The 17,800-nt window shown below is 41.1% G+C and overlaps 1 protein-coding gene across 1 annotated transcript in view; it reads left to right on the forward strand.

Moving 5' to 3' along the window:
* Copa (coatomer protein complex subunit alpha) overlaps nucleotides 1-17,800 on the forward strand; it is a 40,096-nt gene that overhangs the window by 4,621 nt on the left and 17,675 nt on the right. The window contains exons 2-11 of the mRNA XM_021165853.2: nucleotides 349-462; nucleotides 1,689-1,762; nucleotides 3,555-3,635; nucleotides 3,776-3,852; nucleotides 4,850-4,959; nucleotides 10,684-10,793; nucleotides 12,690-12,789; nucleotides 13,919-14,054; nucleotides 15,014-15,096; nucleotides 16,824-16,974. Coding sequence (XP_021021512.1) covers nucleotides 349-462; nucleotides 1,689-1,762; nucleotides 3,555-3,635; nucleotides 3,776-3,852; nucleotides 4,850-4,959; nucleotides 10,684-10,793; nucleotides 12,690-12,789; nucleotides 13,919-14,054; nucleotides 15,014-15,096; nucleotides 16,824-16,974 — 1,036 coding nt within the window. The remainder of the gene's footprint in view (nucleotides 1-348; nucleotides 463-1,688; nucleotides 1,763-3,554; nucleotides 3,636-3,775; nucleotides 3,853-4,849; nucleotides 4,960-10,683; nucleotides 10,794-12,689; nucleotides 12,790-13,918; nucleotides 14,055-15,013; nucleotides 15,097-16,823; nucleotides 16,975-17,800) is intronic.

Raw genomic sequence — 17,800 nt, forward strand, 5'->3', positions numbered from 1 at the left:
TACCTAACAAAAAAAATACTGTATTTGGTATCCAATAAAAAGGCAGTTATCAGCCAGGTGGTGATGCTGTGCACCTTTAATCTCAGTACTCAGGGAGGCAGAGGCAGGTGGATCTCTGTGAGTTCAAGGGCAGTATGGTCTACAGAGCAAATTCCAAGACAGCCAGGGCTACACAGAGATGCATCTTTAAAAATTAGGGGAAAAGTTATCAGGTATATTGAAGGGATAGATAGATAGCCTCTGGTTAAATCTAGTTGTTCCTTTTTTTTTTTTTTTCATACATGACAAAAGAAGATATCAGGGACCTTACCTCATTGTATACCTTTCTGCTTTTTTCCCCTTCCCCAGGCCTTAGTTTTCATCCTAAAAGACCCTGGATCCTGACCAGTTTACACAATGGGGTCATCCAGTTATGGGACTATCGGATGTGCACCCTAATTGACAAATTTGATGAACATGATGGTAAGTCAATTTCTAGGGAAAAATTAAAAGAGATGGCTCAGTAGTGAAAAGTGCTAGCTGTTCTTTTCAGAAGACTTGAATACACTTCCCTGAACTCAAATATCTCTATCAATCCAAAGCTCATAATCACTTGGAACTATAGCTCATGGCACGTGATACTCTCTTTTGGCCTCCACTGACACTTAAACACATGTGCACATGTACATATACAAAATAAAAGCGAATTTTTTAAAGGGCAAATATTTATCACCCCCCCCCATAAGAATCCTAGTTTGATAAGAATTTCCCCTAAAAGTAAAGAATGTGGAAGTAAAAGGGGATAGAAACAGACAAAAACTACAAATAAGAGTTTTACTAGGGCCAAGTGTTGGTGGCACACACCTTTAATTCCAGCACTCAGGAGGCAGAGGCAGGCACATCTCTTTGAGTTTGAGGCCAGCCTGGTCTACATGGTAAGTTCCAGGACAGCCAGGGCTACACAGAGAAATCTTGTCTCAAAAAAAAAAAAAAGGAGGAGGAGGAGAAAAAGAAGAAGAGGAGGAAAAAGAAGGAGGAGGAGAGGGAGAAAAATAATATTAGTGCATCTGTGAGCAAAAATATTTGGAAGGCTGTGGTGCAAGGCCATTTTTGCTAGCTAGGAGTGAGGTCTCTGAAACCAAAGAGAGCACACAGCTCTTCTTGAAGTTGAAGGTGTTTATGCCTGAGATGAAACTGAATTCTACTTGGGCAAGAGGTGTGCATATGTGTATAAAGCAAAAATAGTGCAGTGACTCCTGGAGGCAAACCAAACAGGACCAGAGTGACCCAGGGAAAGTAACTCTGGCCAGAGAAACAGAGGCATGGTTTGTGCCACGTTCTGAAGCAACCTTCCTGCGAAGGCCAATGGACAGAGAATTTGTCCAATGGGTGATGCTGTACCCAACCCGGGTTTAAACTAAAGAAAATTAAATAGATGAAGTGGATTTGTGCTTTTGTTTAAAAGAAAAAGAACCGTAGTAGGAACTGGTGAGGTGGCTCAGAATAAAGCAGTGCTGTCAAGTCTGAATACCTCAGTTCCATCCCCAGGACCCACGTGGTAGATGGCGAGAACTGACTGCAGCTTGTCTCCTGACCTGCACATGTGCACCCAATCACGTGTTCACAAATAAATCATTTTTTAAAATGCCTTTGACAAAGACGTTAGAGGATAACTTTCCTTACTGGACATTGCCTGTCTCCTTCCCTAGGTCCAGTGCGTGGCATTGACTTCCATAAGCAGCAGCCACTGTTCGTCTCTGGAGGCGATGACTATAAGATTAAGGTACAGGGGATCTGTCGTGGCTGGGAGTAATAACTAGGAGAATGTGGTGGTAAGGTTTGAGAATTACGGAAAGAACTGAAAGACAGGAGAATTCATGTGTACAAACTTCGACTTGTAACATTATCCAGAGCACTTACCCAGCAAGTGCTTACTGAACACTTATTGTATCCCAGAAGCTTACTGTGTGGGTATTGAAAGATGGATACAAAGTGACTTCTGCTCTCAAAGAGACTTTAACACAGGGATAAATGTACACTCACATAATATGTGTAGTTTGGTGACTGATATAATAATAAATACTCAAAGAACAGTCCAGGTACAGAGATGGACGTGGCATAGCTGGGTGTGTTTGAGAATCTCCAGTTGGTATTGGATGAGTTGGGAAGGTCTAGAGAGATAGATACCCATAAGAAAATTATCTTATAAATGCGTTGGCAAGTGAGCAGAGCCTGAACTTAGGCAACACCATCTGAGTAAAGAGGAAAGCTTAAGCAAGAGTGGGTACTTGTGAAGACTGCTGGAGGGATAGGGAGAAAAGTGGATGAGACACCATTGCTGTGTTTTCCCCTCAGTGCTGGGGGTTGATCTTAGGGCCCCGTGTGCTCGGCGAGTACTTTACTACTCAGTTACACCCCCAGCCCTAAGAGGATGTCATTAACTTGGAAAGACAAAGCTGGAGTGGGTACAGTTTTCTGGAGTTTGGGGGAATGCATAGTTCCACATTGGCTCTGATGTCCTTGCGCTACCTCAGACTCACTGAAGAGAGATATTTGGGATTTGTCAAAGAGGGAGCTAAGGTCCTAGTGTAGAAGGAAGATGCTGCATAGGGAACAGTTTGAATAACGGGCAAATGATCATCTTAAAAGACAGAGGCGACTTTCCCTTGAGCCCATGCCCACAGGTGGGTGTGTCTTACATTCTGTGACTTCTCTTTGAAAAGTTCTTGGAAGTGTCTTCCTTTCTTCGGAGTACCTCTCTTTCTCTCAACCCTTGTGCTTAAGTCTGCTTTAAGATATCTTTATTGCTGGGCAATGATGGCGCCCGCCTTTAATCCCAGCACTTGGGAGGCAGAGGCAGGCGGATTTCTGAGTTCGAGGCCAGGCTAGTCTTCAGAGTGAGTTCCAGGACAGCCAGGGCTACACAGAGAAACCCTGTCTCGGGGGGTGGGGGGGAGGGGGGGAAGAAAAAAGAAAAAGGGATATCTTTATTAAACACCACCCTAAAGGGGAAAAGAAGCATTGGTATAGGAAAGAGTAATTTTATAGTTTGGAGATAAACCAAGGAAAAGCAAACCTTCTAAGATGCCAAGGAGGAAGGAAATTCGGGAAAGATAAAGAATGAGATCCAGACTAAGAAGAAACCTTTAGATTGCCAAGTTAGGAGCTCGTTAATAATCCTAGTGCCTTACTCTCAGGTGAGATATTAAATAGCATGGAGGCAGTTCTGTGAAGACTCACTGTAATAAAAGTAAAAGGCAGGGCAGCAACATCAGACTTCTAAAAACAGATGAAGGGGCTGAGGGTATAGCTCATTTACGTGGAACACTTATCTAGTGTTCATGAAGTTCGGCAGCATATAAAACTGGGCATGTATACCTGTAATTCTTAGCGCTCAGGACTTGGAGGCGGGAGAATTAGCAATTGAAGGTCATTGTTGGCTATGTAGCAAGTGCAAAGACCACCTGGGCTATGTGAAACCCCTGTCTCAAACAAGCAAACAAAAAGAAACCTGGTAAACCTTTCAGAAGCCCAAGACATCTACATCCTCTTTTGTTGACTCTCTGTCTTTGCAGGTTTGGAATTACAAACTTCGGCGCTGCCTGTTTACATTGCTTGGGCATTTGGATTATATCCGTACAACATTTTTTCATCATGTAAGTAGCTGTTGGCCTAAACAGTGAGACCCTGTCTAAAAAACCAAGGCCTGGGGATGATGGAACACTTGTCAAACATGTACAAGGCTCTGGCCTGACAGCACAAGATTGTTCAGAGTCTTGTCTGAAATGTCTTTCAGGAATATCCTTGGATTCTGAGCGCCTCAGATGATCAGACCATTCGGGTGTGGAACTGGCAGTCTAGAACCTGTGTCTGGTAAACCAAGAGGCAGTAGCCTCAAAAGAGGTTTAATTCTTTCTAGATTTTTATATATAGTCAGCTGCTTTTCAGATCACTCATCTTCCTTCCTTTGTGGGCCATGTCTGCTGATTGATTGCTGATCATCTTTTAGGATCCTTTTCAGTATAATATCATCAATCTGGATTTGTAATATCTTAACAGGGAGAAAGGCATGTAAGTAGGCTTTTAGAATAGAATGTTAAGCTGCTTTTCAGTTCTAGTCCTATAAAACTTGAATTGGGATCTGGGCAGTAGGTCTTCATGTTTGAACTGGTCCTCTAGAATTCACATAAGAGGTAGGGACTGTGTAGAGCCACAGCCTTTAAAGGTATCCTACTAAAGTCTATAAAGTATATTTCTTATAAGAATTATTTCATATTTTTATGTCCTTAATCTGAGAGAATTGTATAATCTCTGTTCCAAGAAATTAATGATATTTGAATTTTAAACATTTAGTGTCAGGAAGAGACTTCCTGGAGCAGGCAAAGATGGCTGGCTCATGGAGAAAGGTGCCATGTAAGCCTGGCACCCTGAGTCTGACCCATGCAAAGGTGGAAGGAGAGAACTGACTGCATGGTTCCCACTGCTGCTGCTCCCCCAATAAGAAAATAATACTAAAAAACACCTTTTGTTTGTTTTATTTTTTAAGACAGGGCTTCTCTGTGTGGCCGTAGCTATCCTGGAGGTCTGTCTGTCTGTAGACCAGGCTGGCCTTGAACTCAGAGATCCCCCTGCTTCTGCTTCCTGGGTTCTGAGATTAAAGGCATGCACCAGCACAGCCTGGACAAAAAAGAAATACATGTTTTTAAAAGAAGCTGTGGCATTGCTTATTGCTAGTTCAAAGTTGTTACCTTGCCTCCACAAAAAATACAATTAGATAAGCATTTATTGACTATGAAGGAAAGGCATTTATTTAACTTAGGGGGGCTATTGATTTCTGCCTTTAATTTAATATGTTTTTTTTTCTTTGCAGTGTGTTAACGGGGCACAACCATTATGTAATGTGTGCTCAGTTCCACCCCTCTGAAGACCTGGTGGTATCAGCTAGCCTGGACCAGACTGTCCGCGTTTGGGATATTTCTGGTGAGCTACCCAAGTTCAGGGGACAATCTGGTCATGTCTGGCGCAAAACTGCAATTGCTTAAAATAGCAAGCATATTTGGCTTAGAACAACAAAAATTAGAATATTCCATTCCTATTTTTGAAGGTGTCAGATCTGCTTTGAAAGTTGTTCATGTTAGTATTTTCTGTGAAAGTGGCTTACTCTAGGAAGCTAATTTGATTTAAATAACTTTTAACTTCTTTCGTTACCTCAGATTTTCATTAAAATATGTACATCTGAGTTATTTGGTTAAGAACCAATCTTTCCATTCAAATATTTTGCAAAATTTATTCCATTCACGTATTTTACAAAAATAAAAAATAAAAATTGAGACTTTGCAGGTAAACAGGATTCATGAACTCTGTTGCCTTATTTATAAATGGAAAAGTCTACCTATTAGATTTTTTTCTATAGTAAGAAACATAGAGTGGGAAGAAGTTACAACTGTTTTTATTCAGAAAACTTTTTTTTTTAATTTTTTTTAAAGATTTATTTATTTATTATATGTAAATACACTGTAGCTGTCCTCAGATACTCCAGAAGAGGGCATTAGATTTCGTTACAGATGGTTGTGAGCCACCATGTGGTTGCTGGAATTTGAACTCGGGACCTTCAGAAGAGCAGTCGGCGCTCTTAACCACTGAGCCATCTAACCAGCCCCAGAAAACTTTTAATAAGCTTTCTAAGACTTTATTATAGACTTTGGATAACTAGGCTAATTCTCCCTGTCATAGTTTACAAATAGTGATTTTGATATAAGGGTTGAAATTTGAATGTCATACAGAGATCTAAAATGGTGCTACACAGAGAACTTAAATACTGAGAGAGATCTGTGGCGTGTGGAGGGGTTTGTGCTGAGATCAGGACTATGCTGAGACTCTAAATGCTGTGCTTCTCTACCCAATTACATTATTTTAAAAAATCACTCACTGAGTCATTTTTATTTGCCACTTCAGAAATCCTTAGAGATTGAGCTCTCTGGAATGTCAGTGGTGATAGACAAGTCAGCATTTCTTTCCCTTCTAGGCCCTTGCCTGCTTCTTTGTGGAAATCAAGAGTTAACTTCCACCATTGTACTGCTATGGTGGTGACTACCCAACTTCCCTGTAACACTGTTGGGCTACGACAGCTTAGTGTTTGCTATTTTTATAAGCCATTAGTGAACAGCAAGTAAAACAATTGAATTCCTGAATACACTATTTGGGATGTGATGACATTATATATTGTAGAAATAAACCAAGGGGATAGGCATGGTCTTGCATGCTATCATCTTAGCACTTGGGCGGTAGAAGCAGGAGGATCAGGAATTCACAGTCGTGCGCGACTTCACAATGAGTTCAAGGCCAGCTTGGGCTACACGAGACTCCGACTCAAAGAACCGAACAAAACCAAACCAAACAAAGAGGAGGGCAGTTAGAGAGTGGAAGCACTGTCCCATGCAGTTTCCAAAAGTCTCAAGTCACAAGACGGTGCTGTAAACAAGATTGTTATGGAGATAGGTTGTTCATTCTCTAGGGCTTTGCCATTGCAGTTTTCCGTCAGACCGACTAGGCTATTTGCAGTACACCCAGATGTGACCAGCCATGCCAACAGGAGGAGCTTGGTACAGGCATCGTGAGCTTGTGCCCTCTCCTCTCTGCCAGTACTGGGGAGGTTAGCATTCACTCTCTCCATAACCTAGCTGTGGCTTTCTGTGGGGTTTCACATGCACACATTCAAGACACCCTCTCTGTCTCGGGAGAGACACCCCTAATGAGGTTGGTTCCCAGCTCCTGCTGTCCCAGCTAATCGGGCAGATCTGTAAAATAGTCTGAGTTCTGTGAAAAAGTTGCAATAGGAAGTACCTTGAGTGACTTTTCTCAGTTTTCCCAGGAATGGTGTACATCTAATTCCTTGGGTTAATTTTATGCCTAAACTGCTGATTGTAGGTTCCAGGGGTTCATCCCCAGAACATTGGATTGAGAAGACCCTTGTCCTGCCCCACGTTAAAGTGACAGTTTGTGCCATCTGCTGCCAGCACAGCATGTTCCTTGTGACCACTAGCTAATGTGATTGGAGAAATAACATTTTTTTTTTAAATCTGTTAATTAAAATAAGAAAGCAATTTGGGCAAGTAAGGTGCCCAGGTTCTCATTTGTGACCATGAAAATGCTCAAGGCAAGAAGTACCCTTCATCATCATTTGCAGAAAGAAAACATGTTTACATCAAAATTAATGGTCTTAGATTAGAGGTGTGAAGGAGAATATGACCTTATGGGGTTTGTGCTGCTCTTGAATGTGTGAATTGCATGGATTGCTATGTGGTACTGCAACTGCTATAAATAGTAGATGGTCCAGGGGGAACGTTGTGCTAACTTGCTACACTAATGTGAATGTTCTTTATTGTTTCTCTGCTGACTCTGTTGACTTTAAATCCTTTAACCAGAGTGGAAGGGGGGATGCTTTGGTATTTAAGTGGAAGTGCTTTGGGGTTCGACTTTTACACTTCTATTGTCCTTTCCTCAAAATTAGCATGTGCTTCAGGATTTCATTTTGTTTTATTTCCAATACATCTGAACACAGGAAGAGAAACCAGCTTTCCTGGTCTCTTAGGGACTGACATTAACATTTTCAAGAAAGTATATTTAAAATAAGGGGATGAATACTCCCAAATTTAGGGGACTGGTGAAGTTCTGATTATTTTGGCTCTCTCTTTTGAAAAGAACACTCTGAGCTAGTGGGTAACACCAAGAGAAAGTAGAGAGGCCTCTTTAAGGCAGAGCCGTCCCTTAACAGTTCTCCCATGTGGATCTGGTCTCTGGAGCTCACTGTACCCTGAATATTCTGTTAGCCTGCCTAAAATCATCTGTTTAAAGGGGAAGAGTTTTTAAAACTAACTGTGGAAGATGGGCTACTGTTTCAGCTTGTGCTTCCAAGTAAACTGTCAGTTAAATTATTTTAATATGCTTACATCTTTGCATGTCAAGCCCATGTAATTCAGGCTCACTCTTTTAAATATCCACTAAAATATATTAATATGCTGCCAAATCCTTTCCTCATCCCTCTCTTTCTTCTGCGTCCCCTGGTCCCTACTGGGAGGCATACATAACTGGTCCATTCTGAGAGTGTGCTCTTCTCCCTCTGGATTTGGGTAGCTGCTGTAGAAATTTTCCATCTGTCGCTCAGTCCTAGTGAGTGCCTTGTCGAAGGCTCAAACACTTTATCTCTAAGTATCTTTTCATTGCCTGTCACTGTTCATCTGTCTCGCCCTTCCCCTTCCTGGATCACTGCAGGCAAGTGCAACAAAGGCTCGGTTCTGCCACACAGCTTTCCTTTAGTGTGTCTGTTGACGCTTATTGGAGGTGAAGTGCCTCCCAGCTGTCTGCTGTTGTATCTCTTTGAACCTGTTTTATACACTTCACTCAATAGATAAAGTTGACAGATCCTATTAAAGGGACAAATGAAATAAGTGTAAGGCATCCTTGTGATCATGTATTTAGGAAGCATGAGGAAAACACTTCCTGTTTTTCATCCGGTTTATGTCTCTATGCCTATGGCTAAGGCATCTCTTAAATTGGGCATAAAGTAATTAAAACTGTTTATGCAGTGCTGCCATTAGGCACTACCCTAGCAGAAGTACAAAATAGTTTACAACACTTGCAAGATGAGTCATTTGAACTTCTTTTCTTTCTCTACACATTTTAGTGTGAAGCTTCTTAGGGTTTATTTTCTTTCTTTCTTTCTTTCTTCCTTCCTTTCAAGATTTATTTATTTATTTATTTTATGTATATGAGTATACTGTAGTTGTACAGATGATAGTGAGCCATCATGTGGTTGCTGGGAATTAAACTCAGGACCTCTGCTCCAGCCTGCTCGCTCTGGTCCAAAGATTTATTTATTTATTATTATATGTAAGTACACAGTAGGCATCTTCAGACACACCAGAAGAGGGCTTCAGATCTCATTATGGATGGTCGTGAGCCACCATGTGGTTGCTGGGATTTGAACTCAGGACCTTTGGAAGAGCAGTCAGTACTCCTAACCACTGAGCCTTCAACCCAGGGTTTATTTTCAATGATATGTTTTATTTAGTCTTTGCTTTAAAATACTGTCTTTTTAGAAAGTTTCAACAAATGTCAGGTATTTTCTTTCCCAAATATTTTAAAAGGTAGGAATTTAGTCTTAATTTTGTTTTATGTAATTTGGTATAGTTCTATATGATTATTACCTATCTTTAAAGGTTATCAGAAACAAATCTGATGATACTGGTATTTGTACTATAATTTTGGTTCTGGTTTTAATACAGTTAGTCAGCTTTCCCCTACCTCTCCCTGCTTTTTAGAGTAGGACTTTTCTCTGTAGGCCAGGCTCAACTTAAAACAGTACTCCTGTTTCTGCCTCCTGAGTATAGACATCGCACGTATGAGCCACCACACCTTAATGCAAGTGGTCAGGCTTCAAAGGTGTGTAGATGGGTCATAAGCATGGGTCGCCACAGAACAGACACTTATCCTGATGTCTTTGTTTCCTATCATTAAAAATTATGGGCTAATAATTCCTCCCAGTGAAAAATAGCTTCTGTAGGTTTTAATGGAAAAATACGTTATGTTCATATCTATAATCAGCATTTTATGCAAAAACATGAAGAATTCTGATGGCTTTAATTATTTGATGTCCTTTTCAGGAGGTAAGTAGGAAGTGTGAGGACCCTTTGCTATATCTTCTCATAGTATTTGTAATAGTTCTTCCAAGCTAGACAGCTGTTTTGTTTGTCATGTCTACTTCAGCCGTGCATCTGAAACTTTCCTGTAAATGGCTTCCAGCTTGGAAAACACTGAAGTGAGATCTTCCCCCAGAGCATTTCTTTATATTTTTTTATTATGAGGATTAGAGGTATGGCTCAGCAGTTAAGAGCACTGACCAATCTTCTGAAGGACCTGGTTTCAATTCCCAGCACCTTTTTGGCAGCTTTCAACCACCTGTAAATCCAGGGGTGTTGTAGCTCTCTTCTGGGTTCTACAGGCACCAAGCGTACATGTGTTATACAGATGTACATGCAGACAAACATCCATACATATCTATTAATAAAATACATTTAAAAATTTTAAGGTAAAAATAAAATAAAAAAAAATAAAATTTTAAGGTGATAGAAAAAGGTATAGATTTTATGAACCTGAATGTGAACATTGAATGATTACCATTTGAGGCCACATTTTGGGAAGATTAAAGAATGGGACGTGGGGCTGCTCTTCCAAAGGTCCAGAGTTCAAATCCCAGCAACCACATGGTGGCTCACAACCATCTGTAACGAGATCTGACTCCCTCTTCTGGAGTGTCTGAAGACAGCTACAGTGTACTTACATATAACAAATAAATAAATCTTTAAAAAAANATAACAAATAAATAAATCTTTAAAAAAAAAAAAAAAAAAAAGAATGGGACGTGTTACTAATCTAAAATAGACAGCTCTTGGAGGTGAGATTTGATGAACTTAGTTGTGTCAGAATTTGGATTGGCCTCCCAATAAGGGATCGTCTAAGTGTTAGGGAAGGAGCTAGTGAGGAATAAGTAGGAGCTTGTGAGTGTGTTTCTTCCTTCCCTCTACTTGTATTTTCCCATTTCATTTTATCTTAGTCTTTCACTGTGCCTTTCTGTGATTCTGCTACTATGCTCTTACTGATAACATTATATTTGCATCTTTCATCCCACTCCTTAACCCTCCAAAGGTCTAAGGAAGAAAAACTTGTCTCCTGGTGCGGTGGAGTCGGATGTGAGAGGAATAACTGGCGTTGATCTGTTTGGAACCACAGATGCCGTGGTGAAGCATGTGCTAGAGGTATTTATCTCTGTCGCTCACTGTGGGTGAGGGTATGCTACCCTCTAGACACAATCTCAGTATGCTGTTGATTTAATTTTCATCTGGAAATGAGTGTGTGATGTGTGTGGGCAGGTGTGCTGCAGCACCCGTGAGGAGTCCAAAGTGACAGTTCTGTGCAATCAATTCTCTCTGTGGGTCAGTTCTGTGGGTCCCAGGATTTGAACTGTGCCTTGAGTAGCAAGCAGTTTATCACTGAGCCATCTCACTGGCCCACATTTATTTTTCAATTCTTTCAGCAAATATTTAAGTGTCAGAGACCATCTGAGATTTGAGGAATAGAATTGTAAGTAAGCCAACAAAGAAAGGAAGATTACATGTCACCTCAGAGAGAGAGTTATAGCATCTTGTAAATCCAGTAGGAAAAAAGCTGGACGTGTGTTCCATTACTGTCATGAAGCAAAGCCACTCTTAGACCTTGTAGAAGGATGGATCCCAAAGAAAATCAGAAGTACCAAGAGCCAGTTATGTGTAAGATGTAAGAAACTTGTTCATGGTGGGAAATAAAAAAACCTAAGAAAAAAAACTAGGTTTTCTAAAATTAAAGTCTTACTATAAAACTACTCACTGAAATGCGAACTGTTTAATCCCACAGATGAAAAAAAAATGAGATTTAGAAAAATTACAGTTCCCCAAAGTCCAGATGTATGCATCGAATCCTGGGCTCCAACTTCAAAACCCACATGTTTTTACAAATACAAAATACCCTTAACACTTCTCACTCAACACTGCCATGTGCATCGTTCTGCCAAAGAAGTGAAGTACGGTCGTGTAAATAGCATAGAGACTGTCGTGAAGTTAGCGTCCTTAACTTTATGGCCTTTAGATTCTTAAAGCTTCATAAGAATTTAATTTAACTAGTTTATTTTTATGTAGAGGAGTATTTTACTTGCATGTGTATCTGTGTACCATGTTACTGTCTGTTTGCCGCCTTCAGAGGCCATAAGAGGGCACCATATCCCTTGGAACTGAAGTTAGAAACAGTTATATCTGGGTGCTTGGAACCCAACCTGGGTCATTTGTAAGAGCAATCAATGCTCCTAATCGATTAGCCATCTCTGTAGCCCCCTTTGGTTTTTTGTGCACATGCCCTTCTACTGAATGACACCCCCAGCCTAAACCTAAGAACCTTTAAAATGTGGATTTTGTCAGCATACATTTTATTAGCTGTCAGAACAATGATGTCATCACTTATAATGCATCCTATGTAAAACACCACTATGTAGTCATGGATAATAACAATAAAGGCAAATAAAATCTTAGGAGGATTTGAAAAATAGCTTTGAACTTGTAGATTTTCCAGTGGGATCTTAGGACTCTTTCAAGGGATTCCAGATCATAGTTTGAGAATTTAGGCGTTAACTTATAAATCTTTATCCTTATGATGTTGTAATTACTTGTAGAAATAAAACATATATAGACAAGTAAAAAGTAAGGAAAACCTAACTATAAACAAAGCTGAATTTCCTTGTGGAAATGTGTGCAACATCCCATGAGAATTTGAATTAATATTGGACATGTTGATATGGTTATTCTAATGTTCAAAGCTTTATAGTAAGCCAAAACAAACAAAAAAACTCAAATGTTTGTTACCAAAAAAATCAAATGAAAATAAAACAACAACAAATGAACTCTACAGTGGCACAATCCCTTAAGTCTTTTTCCTTGAGTATTTCAGAGGCTGGGGAAATAGATCAGTGGTAGAGTACTGACTTTAGCACCTGTAAGGCCCTGACTTTGGTTGCCCGTATCACAGAAAAAGAAACAGACAAATTTTGTTATAAACACTAGCATGGTTTTCTTTGAATTGTGTTTTTACAGATATTGTAGAAGACCCACTTTTTCTCTTTTTAACAGGGTCATGACCGTGGAGTCAACTGGGCTGCTTTCCACCCGACTATGCCCCTTATTGTATCTGGGGCAGATGACCGGCAAGTGAAGATCTGGCGTATGAATGGTGAGTAAGGTACTGGCGATGTTGCCATAGCCAAGAAAGTGGCAGCCAGCCAGCAAGGGGAAGTAGCCAGGTTTTCTGGACTTCGGCCTATTTTTCTGCCTTAGGCCTTAGTTGATTATTTACTGCTCTTCCTAAGTGCATGGCCATTGTCTCTTCCTCCCTCCACACCCCTCATGGCAGTGTCTTGATTTTGAGAGATATGAGCATAGTCAAGAGTAAAAGTTCATGTGACAAATTGTGAGTAGCTGCTTTGTTTTAGACTGTGTTCAGGGCCATATTTATATTATTGTGACTCAAAACTTCCATGATATAGAGTTTATATTTGTTCTCAGAATCAGCAAGTAATACATATACTATGTGGATAAAATAGAGTAGAAGCATAAAGAATTATTTAATATAGCTGTTACAGTCAGTAGAGGTACATAATAAAAGAACAGAGATGTACAGAAAAACAGGAATTTTGGAGCTGAGGTAGCTCTGGCTACTCAAGAGGCTGAGGTAGAACAATTATTCATTCCTAGGAGGTCAAAGCTAGCCTGAGCAACAGCAAAATCTTGTCTTGTCTTCCCCCCCCCCCCAAAAAAAAAAAAAACATAAAATAAAGAGGAAGAAACTTACATGAAAAACATTGTCCCATTTGGGGAAAATTGATTTAGCATTTTGCAGTAGTACTTAGCACTCGCATTTAAAGAGCATCATCACAGCTGTCCATGACGGTATATATAGCCTTGCAATGTCTATCAGCATGACGGTATAGCCTTGTAGTATCCGCATGCATGGCTGAGGCAGGAGGATCACAAGTACAAGGCTGTCCTGAGCCATATAGCAAAACCTTGTTGCCTCAAAAAGCTGGGCTAGAGATGGCTCAGTGGACCCACAGAGGGCCGAGTTTGGTTCCTAGCACCTATGTCAGGCAGCTCACAGGCATCTGTTACTTCAGCTCCAGGGCCCCAAGGGCTGCCTTCTGGCCTCCACAGATACTACACTCAGATGCAAAAAACCACATACAGATAAATACACACAAAACTAAAAACACAACTAAAATCTTTTTTTTTTTAAATAGATGTTGGATTTATAGATCCCAGAGCTATTACAAAGTATTGTGATAACAATTCCTTTTGTTCTTCAGAATCAAAGGCATGGGAGGTTGACACCTGCCGGGGCCATTACAACAATGTGTCTTGTGCTGTTTTTCACCCTCGCCAAGAGTTGATCCTCAGCAATTCTGAGGACAAGAGTATTCGAGTCTGGGATATGTCTAAGCGGTAAGGGAATTATTTATGCATGTGACCAAACCCAAGAGAAGGACCCTTTCTTTGTCTTATCCTTTGTCTTTGACAATTAGATTAGAAACCAATCACAGCAGCACGCACCTGTAGTGTCAGCATGGGGGTGTTGGCAGGAAGATCAGGTCAGAGTCATTTTCTGCTGCAAAGTGAGTTGGAGGCCAGCCTTGGCTACTTGAGACCCTGTCTCAAAAAAAAAAAAAAGGCTAGTGAGATGGCTCAGCAGGCAAAAAAATGAAAACTCACTTTCCACACAGGCCCAGTGCCCTGCTTTAATTCCTGACCTATAGTAGAAGAGGGACAACTCCCAAAAAGTTACCCTCTGTCTTCCACACATGTACGCGTGCGTGCACACACACACACGCACACACACGCACACTCTCTCTCCTTATGCAATATTAATATCTATAAAAGCAAAGGAAAAAATTAGAATATTTCTTCAGCATGATGAAAAACAAAGTCCTGTGTTCTGAAGTTTTAAGGGTGTATTGTTTAGTGGTTAAAGTGCTTGCCTGTCATTCATGAGGCCATAAATGTAATCCGCACTGCTGTAAAGCAATAAATAAATAAATAAATAAGCAAACAACAACAACAAAAACCCTTAGAGACTAAAATATCAACAATATTTTTAGGTACAAATCTCCCTGTATTCTTTTTCTCCTCTAAATTTGAGTATATATTTTTCTTCCCTTCATTATTCAGCTAAAGAGGTAGGAATGTGAACTGGAAGTACATCAGGAGAGACAAAGGAGAAACTGGCCTGCCCAGGCCTTCCCACTGTGTTCCGTGTAGGTGTGGTCCTGATCCATAGCTGAGTGCACACCATTCGCTGTCTCCAGTGCACTTGTAAAGTCATCTTCCAGGCCTGCTACTCATTTTTCCTGTGTATGCTGTACTGAAGAGTCTTAATGTTTTCTCTGTACCTTTTGGTTTCCTAGGACTGGGGTTCAGACTTTCCGTAGGGATCATGATCGCTTCTGGGTCCTGGCTGCCCATCCCAACCTTAACCTCTTTGCAGCAGGTAAGGACCGCTTCTTCTTCTCGCTCCTGGGAGTTAGTTGAAAGTTTGTAGATTTTAAAGTGATTCTTCGTTAGCTTTGTCTCTTATAAGTGGTAATAGGAAAACAAAGAGAAGCAAGAGTTTTCAGAGCCACCTACCGGAAACTTTTCTCATTTTCATCTCTTACTTTTGGGAGATGGAGCTCTTTAGAGATCTTCACCATGAAGCTGTTTGACCTTAAGCTCATTCTCTGTGATGTGCTTTTAGGAGCTCATAGGAGACTAATAGTGAGCATTTAGAGTTCTCAGAGTGAGAAAGTAGAAGCCAAGTCTACTTCACTCATTTGTCAAGTACATAATAAAATATCAGCCCATGCTCTATGCTGGTGTCAGAGCAGTGCCTAAATACTGCCTGCCTTAGTGGAGCTTTAAGGGAGATAGTCTGTAAACTCTGAGTATAGAAAGTGATGTGTGTTTGAAGATGCCTTGAATAAAAAGTCAAGGGAAGGAGGACGGTGACAGTGGTGGCCTACAGGCTTATAGTGAGTATTCAGGAACGAGAAGATGTGTGAGAAAAGGGAGACTATGCTGTCACAGGCTGCTTTCCTACTTTGTATGAGGTCCTGGGTTTGAGAAAGAGCAGGAAGAGCAGGGAGGTGAGCGACAGAAAACTGTTTGGAAAAGGCTTTACCCTGTGAGGTTAGGGACGCATTAGCCATTGCATTCGGTTTTCTATAGTTACAGCAAAAGTGCTTCCCATTCTGCACTTCTTTTGGTTTTTTGTTTTTTTCGAGACAGGGTTTCTCTGTACAGCCCTGGCTGTCCTGAAACTCACTTTTGTAGACCAGGCTGGCCTCGAACTCAGAAATCCACCTGCCTCTGCCTCCCGAGTGCTGGGATTAAAGGTGTGCGCCACCACCGCCCGGCCACTGTGTACTTTTCAAAAAGGGATTTGAGCCATGCGGTAGTGTCTGGTTGAGGACAGCCTGGTCTATAGAGCAACTTCCAGGACAGCCAAGGCTACACAGAGAAACAACTGTCTTGAAAAACCAAAAGGGGGTGGGAAGTAGGGGGCTCGAGAGATGGCTCAGTGGTCAAGAGCACTAACAGAGGACTAAAAGTGTTTTCAGCACCCACGTGGTGTCTTACAGCTATAACTCTAGTTTCAGGCGATCTGATGCCCTCTTTTGGCTTTCCCAGGCACCAAGCATAGACAGTATGCTCCAACGTGAATGCAGGCACTCACATGTAGATATAAAATAAAAATAAATGAATCTGAAAAGGGGGGTATTTTATTCACTATTTTGGATGTTGTAAATCCAAGGTGAAGCAGCCCCAACGTTTGTCCTTTGGTAAAGGCTCCTTTGGCTCAGTCACAGTGTGACACAGAGCATCATGAAAGGAGTGGTCAAGAGAGAGAGATCACATGGCCAGGCAGGAATCCAGAGAGAATTCAGGATATTCTTTGTATATCAACATTCTCCCCAGGTTACTGATGACGCATATCCTAAGAGGACATTAATCCCAGAGTGCTCCTCTAATGGCCTACTGACATTTCATCTCTTAAAGATGCTGCCACCTCAGTATCATACAGCAAGCTTCTCCATGTGAACCCTAGGCACAGCCCATCTCCAAGCTGTAGTAGATGCCCCTTACTCTTTTGACATGTGAATATAATCATCCTCGTGCGTCGCTTCTATTTCTAGCAATCCTTTTTGCCAACAGCTGATTGTTTCCTCTGTTCTCTAGGCCATGATGGTGGGATGATTGTATTTAAGCTGGAACGTGAGCGTCCAGCCTATGCTGTTCATGGTAACATGCTGCATTATGTAAAGGACCGATTCCTCCGTCAGCTGGATTTCAACAGCTCCAAAGATGTAGCTGTGATGCAGTTGCGGAGGCAAGTCTGACTTATTTCTCCTTTCCAAACCCTCTCATCTTTGTCATAATGCACTGTCCTCAAGCAGGGCTCTTTAAACCAACCTTGTGGACCTCAACTATCAGATATGGACTGCCCATTGAATAACCCTCCTTAATTTAAATTCCTTTATGATAGATTCAGAGGTGTCTATGAGGAGAATTGAGAGGTCTCCTCTTGAGACTGCCAGTGACCCTGTGGTGAAGATATTCTACTATAGATGCCTGCAAATCCCTTGCAGATTACAGAAAGTTCTTGGTAGAGAGTAGCCCAATTTGGTATATAACTTTTTGCCTTTGCCATTTATGCCTTGAGGAACCTTGTGGCAGAGAGGGGTGATAGACCTAAATGACTACAGTACAGAATAATAAAAAAAAAAATGAGGATTTTTTTAGAAGAGTTGCAGTTTATCTTAATTCTACCTTTACAAAAGACTACAAGCCTAAACAGCAGAACTGTGTCTCCGGAACTGTTAACTCGAGCTATGATAACCTCTGGGATGCCTGGCCAAAGGAGCTTTGGAATGCCAGCTGCAGCATTCTGAAACATTCATGGTAGTAAACACTGGCATTCGGGGTTGATAACCACCCGCTAGCTTCACTGCAACAGAAAGATGGGTTTATGCAAACAGTCCCAGGGATAGAAAACAGGCAGAGAAATCATATCATGCTACTCTGTGGTGTCCACTGCAATTATGTATAGCAGTTTGTACCAGGCAGAACCATCACTGCTTGCCACCTCTGATGATGGTGTAACTTCTACTGTGCTTTGCTATTTGCACTATTGAGTAGTCAAGTTTTTTTTTTTT

This window comes from Mus caroli, chromosome 1, assembly GCF_900094665.2.
Source record: "Mus caroli chromosome 1, CAROLI_EIJ_v1.1, whole genome shotgun sequence".
Lineage (NCBI taxonomy): Eukaryota > Metazoa > Chordata > Mammalia > Rodentia > Muridae > Mus > Mus caroli.